A 13,780-nucleotide genomic window follows, 5' to 3' on the forward strand; every position below is an offset into this window, starting at 1 on the left:
GCTGCCCTCCCCTCACACAGCTCCATGCCGTTCCCTCGGCCCTGCCGCTGTCACACAGAGCAGAGCTCAGCGCTGCCCCTCCGCTCCCTGTGAGGAGCTGCAGCCACCATCAGGCCTCCCCTCAGCCTGCCCTGCTCTGGGCTGAACGCACCCAGAGGCCTCAGCCGCTCCTCACACACCTTGCCCTCAGACTCTTCACCATCTTCACAGTCCTCCTTTGGACCCTCTGTACAGTTTTATGTCCCCTTTCTGATGTGACACCCAAAGCTGCACCCAGTGCTGGAGGTGAGGCCACAAAGCACAGCAGAGAGGGACAATCTCTCCTCCTCAACCACTGGCAATGCTGGGCCTGCTGCATGCCAGGGTACAGTTGCCCTTTAAGCTGCCAGGACACACTGCTGGCTCAGATTCAACTTTATCAGTGTCTACAAACACCTGACAGGAGGGTGCAAAGAAGTGACAGGATAAGAGGCAATGGGCACAAACTGGAACACAAATGGGTTTATCTGAACATTAAGAAACTCTTTTCACTACAAAGGTCCTTGGAGATATTATAAGCAGTTTGGACATGGTCTTGTGCAGACCTGCTGTAGGTGGCCCTGTATGAACAAAGGGCTTGGAAGGGCTTGGGTCCAGATGACTTTTAGAGATCCCTTCCAGCTAGTTCGTGATTCAAGTGTCCATACCTTAGAACTGTATCCTTCCTTTTGGAGTAAGAGAATAGCCAGTAAAACAGATCAACTCTTGAAACACAGAGTAGGAATATGGACCATAGAATGTGACATCCTTCTAAATCCAAGGAAGATCACTTTCAGTTTGGGTAAACATACTTGATGTGTGAAATACTTGTATGTAGCTTATAAATAAATAGAATGACACATTCCTTCTCTACTCATTTTTTTGTTCTGTAAACAATAATTAATTGAAATTATAGCACAGTAATATACACAGTAATCCTAGCCAGTGTATCACCAACATGGTAAGGCTAGAAGTCTACTTATCAGGCGGAACTAGGTTAATTAGAAAATAATAATCCCTATATTAAAGTATGCATGCAGTCAATTAGCTTGAATCAAAAATCCCCTTGAAAAAGCAGCCCTTGACACAGTTATTAGTAGCCAAGACAACTCACAGCATAAGATGCATATGAAACTTATGAAAGTACTGTAAAGGATGTGAAAATCAGTTTCAGTATATGGCTTAAGCAAAGAAAAACATTTTTGCTTCCTATAATACATACACAGTAGTTTAGGTAGATCTTTTCTCGCATCAACCATCACAAATTACTGAACAAGGTACCAAGGGACAGAACTTAGAATGATAAAATCATAGAATTGCTCAGGTTGGAAAAGACCTTCAAAATCATCAAGTCCAAACACAATCAAACCATACTGCCCTAACTAACATCCCAAACTTGTTTGGAAGTGGCTGATTATACCAACTGCCATGATGTAAAACAGGAGATAAAAGTTGAAGACTGTCATAAAATTTTTATCTAGCTATCTAAAACAACATTCTGAGGTGAAAACCACTTACAGCCCTAATGCAAAACAACCCTGGAAAAAAAACATTTCCATTAAATAAAAACATGAGCTTTAAGTTCATAAATTTATAACTAACCTGACCCAAATTCTTTAAGCCAGCCTTTGCTACCATCACAAACTTGAAGGAAATCTGCTTCTACAAAGCACGAAGAGGATCATCCCAACAGTGGATCCCAGTACAGTCTACAAAGTTTTTAGAAAAACCAGCAAGTTCTGACAGTGCCACGTAGGAAAAGGGGATCATTCTCCTGCTATCTTCCAAACCTGTGCAGCTGTCAGACATGACTTGGTTCTTCAAAGCATTTTTTTTGTACAATTCTATTCACGTAGCCTTTTTTCAATTAATTCTACTCAAAATGCTTAGGACTTCAGATGACCTAGCCACAGTCTTCTTCATTCTCTGTCATTAACAGTTTTACCATTCTCCAAAGAAAAGTAAGGGAGGAAATGATGTCAAATGATTGACAGAGATCCAGAAAAGAGGATGGACAAAGATGGGTGCCTTATGTATACACATAATATTAGTAAGACAAAAAATACAGACTGATTTAAATCAAGTTTAGGAAGTAATCTGCTAGCATATTTTTGTGCCAACTATAAGTTTACGTGAAACAAGGGATTTTTAAATCATAATACTGAAGAAAGCATCTTAACTAAACCCTCATAAATTAAACTGTATAAGATTCAAATAGGGAAAACATTTAAGACCACTTTCAGAGAAACAGGCAATAACCCACACTGTAATGTCAGTAGATGAAGGACTTTTCACCATGAAGCAAACACATCACCTGCACAACAAGATTAGCCCTTGGGTGTCTGGTGGGTGTGGGATCTTTACTTGTTTTCTTCACCCAGTCACCCAAGCCTGAGGCTACACAATGTGCTGCTGCCAAACGCAACCAGGGTGGCATAAAATTAACATACACAGCACCTAGGTATTAAGCAAGACAGCTGCAGTTTCATCCTTAACTCATATTGCCTGAAGATAGAAGATGATAGATTCAGTCACGATGGTTATTAAAGGTCAGTACATCACATGTTCCCACACGAAGGCCCGAATTTTCTTAACTACCATCTCCCCAAGAAGTTGCAGAACTCTAAGGAATGGAAAATTTCCTTAAGTCTAAAACAAAAAGCATTAAATGATAATTTCCAAACTTACAACATAGGCATTGGAGTTAAAAGAAAACAAAGGAGACAGCATGATTAGCATGTGAAGTTGCAGCGTGATCTAAGAAACTTAACAAGAAGTTTGTTACCCATAGACAGAACAAAACCCTTCTGTATCTCCTATTTTAAATTTTAAAAGTGAGAAGCTGAACCTGTTGTTGGTTTAAGTCATACATACAAAAAATTATCTACTTAGTTCAGCTCAGTATGAGCAATGTAAAAGCCTGTGCAAAAGAAAAGATGCTGAGCTGGGGAATTTGAAGGTTTAAACTGAGGAAACTTTTCTGAGTGGCCACCACTGAAGGCCAGAAATTGGATGATGATGCAAAGAGCAGACAACAGAGCGGGCCAAAAATAGGGTTGGGCTTATTACATCTGTTTTGTTTATTCTCAAGAACTCTGCTACTGCAAAAGAAAAGCTCCAAAGTTTTTTGTCTTTTCTGTCAGAGATGCATGGAAAAAAAACATACAAGCACACAGTAACAATTTAACTGCCCCTGGGAAAATTATAGTTTAGGTTGTAGAATTATTCCAGGATAAGTTCAGGTAAATTTCTCTGGTATACTGGTTTCATACTGTATTTCTATTTACAAGTAAAAATGTCTGAGCTGAAATTTGGCATATATGTACAATCATGGGAGGACAGTACTATTCAGTGACCATTCTTATCAGTTATCATTCTTTCACTGAAAAGAAACATTAAGAAGATCTTGACTAACCTGCTTGTTTTCATTCTGCTGAACCTGAATGAAGAGCTGTATAAATACTTGTATTATGGTCATAACTTCAGGAGCTCCATCAGTTTCCAACAGCACATTCCTGAGATTGGAAAGTTATATTATGACAGATTAGATAATTTGTCTGCCAACTGTAGCAGTGTTAATGAAAGGAAGAAAAAAAGGAACATTCTTTCCATGCTCTAGCTTCAACCTGTGCCTGAGCTCAACACATTAATTATGTCAGAAGTACTAACCCTGCAATGGGTTTTGTTCTTTTTTTAAAATAAATTATATGCAACATTTACAAATACTCTGGATTTATTATGTACACACAGTATACAAAAGATGCATATAATTTACCCTAACAATAAATGAAAAAGGATAAAATTAAAAATCAGACTATCACAACATTCTTAGGTAAAACTGGTATTAGAACAGTTGGCTGAATGCACACATTCCCACACCTACAACTAAACATATTTAAGTGCTTTGATGGAAGGCATTCACAGCCATGTCAGAGTGAAATTATAATCTGGAATATTCTACCTTGAGCATAAAGTATACATATGTATGTCCTGACAAGTTGTTAAATAGTGCACTCTTAACGTAGTCAGGGAAAAGAAGAAATATAAAAGTTCCATAGATTAAAAATTACAGAAGGAGATCAAATTTTAATATCAAATAATACAGATGCCAGTCAATCACTGTGACTCCTTAGTGAACGCCATCAGTAAATCAGCACAAACAGAAATAACTGTGTACCAAAGGCACACTAGATCCATAATTAGTGCAGATTTCATTACAGATTGATGCATTCCAAAGTGCTTTCATGGGTGAAATCATCAAATCTATTCTGGTGGTTCAGGTAGGTGAATGCTTTAACTGGCATAAGGCATAATGCAACCAGTCCACAAGTGGAAGACAGAAGTACATGGGCAGCCAAGAGCAATTTTCATTCTCATCTTTGAACAATGTGGAAAGCCAAGGAAAAAAGTTCAAAGTAAGTTGCCGCTGAGATTTCATAGGGTTGGGTATTTTTTGTTAGATTTGTTTATTTTTTTCCATAATGATCAAAAGGATGAGAACAACGAACACACTACTGTAATTCAGAAATTTCATAAAACTATGGGCATTTTAAATATAAGAAATAGTACACAAACTCAAACTAAGAGTATGGAATGGACTATAAAGCTGTACAGAATAAAATGTGCTTCTACTTGGGGTAAGAAAATGGGGAAACAAGTTAATATTTATGAGATAAAACAATTTAGCACAATTGGGTAAAGAATAGGAAAAGCTATTAAATGAAAGAGACATAAGTTTTAGATACATGTTTCTAAAAGAGTTTTAGGGCTCCCCCTGCCCCACTCTGCCCTCGGCCCTCACTCCCCTCCATACCTTCCAATAAAATAAATTTTATTCCAGGTGTGGGTACATAATACAATCTCCAAGCAGTATAATACAAGTCATTTTTCAAGAGCTTTCTAAATTCCTAGACATGACTACATCTGCAGTAGTGTGTTCACTCCTACGTAGCACTTGGTAAAAGTTGGAGGGATAGCACAGGAAAAAAAATGAACACAAACTACAGAAACAAATGGGACTCCAAGAAGGCTGAAGACACTCCAGCAAAATTATGACTTTCTTCTTAGATTTGATACAACAATAATGCATCTCAGGCTGATTACCATAGCAGCAAACAGTCTTTAAAAGAATGGTAAAATAAGAAGAAATACAAGCAAAGGGAAAACTCCACTGAAACTGCAAAGGATTGGAAGCCCCCATGTGGTGAACAACATATATAGCTTCAAAATAACATGACACATTCAAACATGAACTCATTGAACAGGCAGGTCTGTAATTTAGTGCAAATAAGAGCATATCTGATCTAAATCCTGAGGATTAATAACATAATAAAAAAAGAGGCCATGCTGGTAAGCAGAAATATTATAGCTACACTGCATGTGCATGCTGGCATGAGCCAAGCTATCACAGATTGTTTATAGCTTTCATATCTAAATAGTATTTCAACCATTAGTCTCTACTGAATTGGAAAATCACTTTGAACTTCTGAAGGTAAAATACAATGTAGTCAATTTTATCAATAATTATTATATTCTATGTTTCAAATAAAGTTCTCAGGACTTTTAACATTTACTATTATTTGCAGTATATTACACAGAGGAGTACCCTGAAGCACTCAGCTACAGAATATGACACCCAGAAATTATAATACTACATATTTTCATGGAAAAAAAAAAACCCAGTGTACATTTCCCACTATAATTTCAAAACTTACTTGAAGATTTCGTTAACAATTCTAAAAATGGCAGGGTGGCTTGCAGCTTGTGTCTGTTCGTAAACAAATGGAAGGAAATTAGTCATTAAGAAGCAGCAACTCAAACAACTGTCACTACATATTTTATGGCTTAACTCATGGATAAAATTATGCTGCAATTAACAAATCATAAATCTCAAATCAAATCTATCAGATTTTCTCAAGATTAGATTCTTCAAAATCACAGGTAGGGAGCCACACTGACACCAAGCAGGCTGAGCAGCAAACAAGCACAACACCTGGGCTACAAACTGTTTATGACAGCAAGCACTAAAAATAGAAAGAGTGGTAGAAAAAACAAAAGAGGCTCTTGTGTGCAATTGCTGGAGGCAAGAGACACAGACAGGTTTACAAGCAGCTTTCCTCTTCCCCTTACAGACAATCCCTTTCAGGTATGCTTAGAGGTTCTTGGTACACCTTCAGAAAAAAATTCCAGAAATTAAATTTATTTCCTTGCCTTTAACAATGCCAGGTGTATTTTGGTCTAAGATCATTTCTTCAGCTACTATGCTCTTCTGTGAATTGCAGAGTTGCTAAGGTTATTATCTCTGTATATCAAATTCCATATATTTTTTTTAAATTAGGGAAGCTTTTTGTGTTCATGGTAATATGACACAAAAGACTGTTTAAAGAAAGTAATTTTAAACATGTTCTTGTAAACACACTACTTTCTAATCTCATACTCTTAAATTCTAAGATTTAAATATAGCACCAAGATTAAGTAACTATTTACACACATAGCCTATGTTAAAAACAAAACAAAACATAAGAACAAGTAAATGTTTCATGTTTCTGAAATTAGCACTGGAAGATCTGATGAGAACATAATTCCTGAACAATTTGGAATGATGCATGTCTAACAGAAAGCATTTTATAGATTTTAGAATATGTGGAAGGAACAGTATTTACACGTCTTTATTGTTAACAGGTCTAAGTGTCTGAAGCACCATCTCAAACTTGGTCTGCATCTGTTTCAAGCTCATAAGAATTTTCTATTTAATTAAACATAGGCAGAATGAGGACTTTTATCTGAGATAATAATCTCAGAAATTAAGAGACAAACTTTAATAGAAGAAGAAACTACTTAGAAGTTAAGAAGTTAAGAAGAAGTTAAGAAACTACTTAGAAGACCTTTTAAAAGAACAGCTTTTTTGTCATGGCTGTCTTAGCACACTGTAAATACTAGAGGGCATCTTGTTTTCATGTTTTACCTTACTTTCTCTCTGTGACCCGGCTGTAGCTAAACTGTCCCATTGAACGTGTGCCACCTAGTGTTTGAGAGTATTTACAGTTGGTTGCTTGGACAGGATAAACAGCAGGCAGCTGGTTACAAGATTGGACTCAAAAATTCCACCGTGCTAGAGGAAAACCTGGACCAGACAACTTCCATAGGTCCTTTCCAATTTCTAACACTTTCTGGAAACAGTGGGGAGTGAAAACAATGTTCTACCAGTCCTGTGAGTTAAATTCAGTTAGTTCTCTGCTACCTTTTCATATATTCTGTCTTTAACACACAAAGTCACTGTTGCCTAAGATTGGTAATTGATCAACCAGCCATGCATATTAAGATCAAACCACAGTTCTTTACGAGAAGACCAAAATAAAAGTGTTCTATGGAACAACAAAAAGTTTTTCACATTTTCCATCCATACAGCAGCAATCAACAATAATCACTACAAGAAAACACTATCAATAGTTTCCTCTACTGTTCCTATACATGAATACTATTGAAATAAAGGATTTCATCACTGGAATTTGAAAGCAAAAGAAAAGTAGCCTCATATCACAAGATTTTGATCAATGCACTCTGTGCAATTTATTTGAAAGTACTCAAAATAAGAATATTATCATAGCATAACAGTCTCCAAGGCAATCTGAAGCTGTGCCTTTGGTATAGCAAGCCTTGCTATAGAAGACAGCAGGAAGAAATTCTTGAGTATGGGAGGGTTTCTCATAGAGCTCCAGTTTTTAACAATCTCTCTTCTTCTTTTTTTTTTTTTTCTTCTATTTTTCCCGCACTAATAATAGTTTATTATAATTTCATAATCCCATCTGTGACAATGCTTTTTTATTTTCAGAAACAGTGCAGAAAAACTAATCTCAACTGGGAGCCTGTTCCACCTCTTTTCAAGTACACATATTTCATACAACACAACAATTCAGAAAATCCAAACACAGGGAAATGGAACTGCATGTGTGAGCACTTCAGAAAACCACCTCACTTGAAGGTAATGTGGTTTTTAAAAGAAAATAAGAAAAGACATGAAATACTATATATACAAGTTCTATAAAACTACAGTACTTTATTATCTGCATCAGCTGAAAGAAGAATTGTGAACAGCCCATGTGATACAAAACCAGTACTGAATGAAGAAATAAGAAAAATGGATTTGCATCTGCAGGATGCATGTACATGGGATATAGAGGAATATACTAGTAATCATAGACTCTATTGTAACAAAGCCAAGTAGGCATGAGGAAACAAACTGTACCCAAGATCACACAGTAAAAGATTTGAGGTGGTAACACAAGTACCAGTTCTCTTGTCTTCCTAACACACTGCTGCATTTAAAATGTTTTTCTTCCAATTTTTATATTTACCAACATTCCTGAATTTTAAACTTAAAAATTTAAACAAATGAGAAGAATCACTTATTTTTTTCTTATACATTGTGCCTGACATACTTTTATTTTGAAGCATACAGTTATTTTGAAAGCACAAATATCTTTTTACATATACATATGTATTTTATTTTAACGCCTCTTGAATTCATCAAAATTACAAATAAATTAGTGGGTACTACTTCAAACATTTTACCATAATGATACAGGTTTTGAAGACAGGCAACACTGAGGAAGCTAATTAATTTAGCTGAACTGAATTAGGAAAAAGAAAACAACCCAAGCTTTTCATTTTCTCTCTCTACCCATTTTCCTTTTCCCTCTTTAATACTTATTTGATTTGCACAGCTGCCAACAAAAGGTAAGTATGGATCCAGCCACACTCAGAACCTGTGGATAAGGCAAAGCACAAGGAGAGTTCAAGGGCATAGGAGCAACAACAGCAAGGAAGGCTCCAGAGTTAGAGCTTTAAGTATAGAGCACAATATACTTCTCATCTATTGCAAAAGTGGGTAATGTGGGAAAACAAAACACGGCAATTACAGATGACTTACAAAGGCAAAGCTGAAAATACTAAGCCTCTCTATTAGCTGTACTGGGATAGGATTTTCTTGCAACATGACTTTGAACATAATAAAATTACTCAGGAAGGCTATCTAAGAATCGAACATAAACTGTAAGTAACACTGATTTGTTGACATATTTGTTTACAAAAATGAGTTCAGAAATCACTTCACATACATATTTTTACACTTCTAGTAAACTGCAAGATTCTGCTAAATATTAGTTGTTAACTTGAACACACAAACTTCAGTGTTGCTTCAGAAGGGAAGACATACGCCTACCCACCAAATTCTGGAGAGACTAAAAGAAAATTTGTAGTAATTTTGTTTTTGCTCTTGTTTTTGCTGCTTCTAAACAGATGTACAAATTCTAATATTAATTTCAGTTAAGTCTAGGAAAACACAAGCCTAATGGCTTACCTCATTAAACACAAGTTAGTGGATCATCACACTATAATAATCCTCAAATTAAAAAAAAAAATACTGCATATCAAGTTTCTTTCAAAAAAGGTACAGTAGTTTACAACCATTTGAATAGTATAGGTCTTATAAAGTTTATATATCGCTTGGTTGCTGTTTCAAAACATTTTGTTTAGGTAAATGTCTCTGACAATGCAATTATGAAACGGGTAGGTGGTTTTTCTATCTCACAATATTCTCTAATCAAAACACTAATTGCTTATTTGCATTCAAAAGATTTTATTGCAAATAGAAGAAACATCAAAAACAATCAATTTGTGTTTCACTTTACCACTTTTTAATTACTATATCTATTAAAAAAGAGGTTAAAAGAGGCTGCATCTTACAAATACCATAATCCTGTCAAAAACTGTCAAAACATGTTAATTCATACTACTAAATAAATATTCCTGTTTTTTTGGCAGGCTGTTGGATTCAAGGTGCTGACTGGTCTAACAGAGAAGTATCTTCATAGATCGGTGCATAAGTTTTACAGAATATCATTAGAATTTCAGATTACAATTTCTGGATCCAATCACTTCCCTCTTTACATCTTTGAAGCTTCTTAGTTTTCAACTGTTAAGCCATCTCTCCCTTATACACTCTATCTCTTGTCAGCTTCCACCAAAAAGCAGTATCATCTAACTGCACTGGTCTTTATGCTTCCTTTCATTCCACTCCTTGTCCACAGGATGTCCTCTGCAAACCAGCATTCAAAGCTGCTGCACTGGTCTTTCCTCTTTCTGAATGCTCTCTTTTGAAGGCACCTAATGCCTCTGGATCAGAGGCAAACACACACAGTCAAACTGTGCTAGTACAGAAGATTTCATTCCTTTGTGGAAACTTTGTGAAAAAAAAATGTAAATAAGAAAATGAAATGAAAATCATTAGCAAACAACAATTAACCAAAAATTAAAACATTTTGTTTCCTTTTATATTTCTTTCATATTTTAACATAGATTATTTTTTCTCCACCATCTGTGGTATCATGCATTGTATTCAACTCACAGCGTATTTAATACAGAAACAACACACAGGCCTTGCATGTAAGAGTTGTCTTCTGGGACACCTCGAAGCTCAGACAACACAACTCAGGCCAGGCTCATTATTTTGGAAGATGCACTGTGTTATTATGTTTTCCAGTAAGAAATTAGATTTTTGGTGAACTGAGTAACATGGCATTTTAAAACAAACTAACTAGCTCTAATTACAGTTTAGAAAATGTTTTATATTAAGAGCTTTGTTCAGATCTGCAAACAAAACTAAGTAGCTAAGCAAGCAGTCCACAATGAAGTAATCTACGGGCAATTTAATTGCTTAAACTGTTGTACTCCCAAGGGCACAGAGATTGAAGTAAAAATCCTCCCTGGAAAAAGTCTGTAATTTTTAAATACAGACAGGTACTAAGTACTGACATCAACTGGACTCTCAATTTCTCTATATGTTTTTCATCACTGAATGAAGTTCTTTTTTGCTCTCAGTTAGTTTGTTGCAAAAACTACTACAGTAAAAAAAAAAAAATTACTGAAATGGACAAGAATCAAAATTTGCTTCTAGTAATTAATGCAGTTATTGACAGATAAAGGAAGCTTTACGCCATGTCACAGACCACTTCTCTCGAAGATGCTGACATACTTAAAAAATGGCCTCTTATTAAGCCTGAAAGAGCAGTATCAAATGTAGTATGGTGTTGTACATACCAGACGTGAATCTTTTATGACACAAGCCACTTTTTCCAAAGAATTTATCTGAAGGGATATCAGCTGGTCAAAAAGACTTAATGTAGCATTTTCAAGGCTTGGTAAGTGACGATGCCAGAGGCTGAAGAGAGCTGATTCGGAAAGGGAGATCTTCTTCCTGGTTTAAAGAGAAAAATAATTGTTTTTACCGTAAGGAAATGGAAGACACACAGAAATATTCATTTCATTTTTTTCTTTCTTTCTTTCTTTTAAGCACACTTGGGAAAAAGAAGATCAACTTGCAGTAAAAGAGAAAATCTTGTTTGCAGTACTTTATTTGGTATAAAATAACGATGGCAAAAAGTAACATGGAATCACCATTACCTAAAAATTAAATCTCTCTACACATCTTTAAAAATGATGATCTTAATTATGGGAGATCCCAACAAATGGAAGCAAAGTATTTGAGGCTGTAATTCTCTTACACTCCAGAGAAAGGTTTTACTCCATGCCCACTTTCTTACATCACCCAGACTGCTTCCCACAGACCTGTCTGCTCAGAGAGCATCAGCAGCTGGCAGGTCAGCAGGAAGGTCCTAGGCAATTTTACAGCCTTTAGAATTCTAACTTCCACTGAAAAGCTATCCTTTTTCACTCAAGACTATCTAATAGCTTATTTAATCTATATTTTGTTGGTAGTAAGAAATATATAAAAATACTTTGAATTCAAAAAATTTTAAGCACTGTTCTGCTTCAAGATGATGTATGATTAATATTTTGAGTCACTATTAAAGAACACTATTAAAGAACAGGCCGATCAGACTAAATTAAAAATGATAAGAGATTTTTAATTTTATCACAATTCTGTTCATTGTTTTTGTGGTGGCATCATGAATATTATAAATACAACATCAAGAAAAGAAATCTAAGGTATTAGAGGTGTTACAACTCCAAGATTTAAAAACCATACAGGGAGCAAACTGTAGTCATTACAATAGAATCACATTAACCTCTCTGCTAAAACAGGCTCCCTACAACTAGGTTGAGCATGAAAGCCTTGAGGCAGGTATTGAATATTTCCACAGGAGAAGACACCACAGATTCTTTGGGAAGCCTGTTCCAGTGCTCTCTGATCCTCACAGTAAAGAAGCTTTTCCTCATGTCTGTGTAAAACTTTCTGTGTTCCAGTTGTTGCCCACTGTCCCTTGTCCTGTTGCTGTACACCCTTGAAAAGAGCCTGGCCCCATCCATTTGACTTTCATACTTCAGATATTTATAAACATTGATAAGATCACACCTCAGACTTTTCTTCTCCATGCTGAACAGACCCAGGTCTTTCAGTCTTTCTTCATAGGGGAGGAATGACAGAGCATGCAAACAGTCCCAGTAGAACAATGCTAAGTTCTGTGGAGAACGAGTTATAATTTTCTCTCTAGCATGCAGTGAACCTACTTCTTGAAAAAGGCTTTACCACTACTCAGAAATAAAACTGCTTCCAGAACATGATGACAGAGTTAAGAAACACATAATTTAATAACTTAAGTGGGAAAAAAATATATATCAAAAAAAGCCACCCAGAACATTCATCTTATGATGAATTAAGATCACATGACTTTTAGAGTAGGTCAAGAGTATACTACAAAAGTGAACAGTGAGCCTACATCTGCTATCAAGGAAACCAGAAACTTTTGTCACGGGCACTGTAAGAGGCATTCTGTCAAAAGCTATATGAATTGTTTTTGCTCACTGTGATAAACAAGGAGCTCAAAGCAATGTTTATTTTAATCAGGAAAGCCTTTTCTAACAAGCTAAAGGATTCGTACTCAAATTATGAAATAGCGAAAGTATGTCACAACTGACTGCCTGCTACCTCACTGTCATCAGTAGAGGCTACCATGGTGAACCAGTGTGCTTGTCTGTATAACTGTTTATGGAACAGACTGAAGATATGGAATGGGCAAGTAAAAGGTAGATTACCCTTTTTAGGGACCCATCTTTCATTACAGATCTTCACATTTGTTTTCCACTTTTTTTCCCTGACTGCCAGGAACATATGCACAAAGCAGTAAATGTCTTTTTTCCACTAACAATGTTTGCTGGAAACCTTGGAGAGTAACAATATATACAATAGTCTTTATTGGAGCATCTTGAAAATAATGTTGAATACAGAGGGAGCAATTAAAACTTTGACTTGAAAGACATGTGCATGTATAATTGAAGAAAAGTGTTCACAAAAGATCCTTTCTATTACCAAAAAAAAAAAAAAAAAAAAATCTGTGAGACATAATTGCAACTTCGTAAGAGCTTTTTTGCAATTTTTGTGTGTTTTTTGTTTTAAAGCTTTGTGTTGTATTTTCCTATTGCTAAGTAATCTTTTATTTGTCACACACAAAGACTGTCAAGTTCTCAAAAAATAATGTCAGTCCTATAATAATCAGCACTGCACAAGTTTGATACTCTTGTACCTACATTCTATGTTACTTATATGTTACTACTTCATGTAGTAACGTATATGTAACTACTTATGTGTTACTAACTTCAGAAAGTTATTTCTCAAGACTTCCATTCAAACAGAAGATGCCAGGGACATCTAACTCAAGGACAGAGTGTCATTTGTAGGGATTTAGAGGAATTTCCTAGCTGACCAAACATGACACAGGTACGCTACAACTGACTCAAAACAAAA

At 35.8% G+C, this 13,780-nt stretch overlaps 1 protein-coding gene across 2 annotated transcripts in view; it reads right to left on the bottom strand.

The window, feature by feature from the left end:
• The window catches only part of FANCC (FA complementation group C), a 91,846-nt gene that overhangs the window by 16,092 nt on the left and 61,974 nt on the right, over positions 1 to 13,780 (bottom strand). For both annotated transcript variants that reach the window (XM_048932171.1, XM_048932172.1), the window contains exons 8-10: positions 11,116 to 11,272; positions 5,733 to 5,785; positions 3,434 to 3,533 (exon numbers count right to left, since the gene is read on the bottom strand). In XM_048932171.1, coding sequence (XP_048788128.1) covers positions 3,434 to 3,533; positions 5,733 to 5,785; positions 11,116 to 11,272 — 310 coding nt within the window. The remainder of the gene's footprint in view (positions 1 to 3,433; positions 3,534 to 5,732; positions 5,786 to 11,115; positions 11,273 to 13,780) is intronic.

This window comes from Lagopus muta, chromosome Z (assembly GCF_023343835.1).
Source record: "Lagopus muta isolate bLagMut1 chromosome Z, bLagMut1 primary, whole genome shotgun sequence".
NCBI lineage: Eukaryota > Metazoa > Chordata > Aves > Galliformes > Phasianidae > Lagopus > Lagopus muta.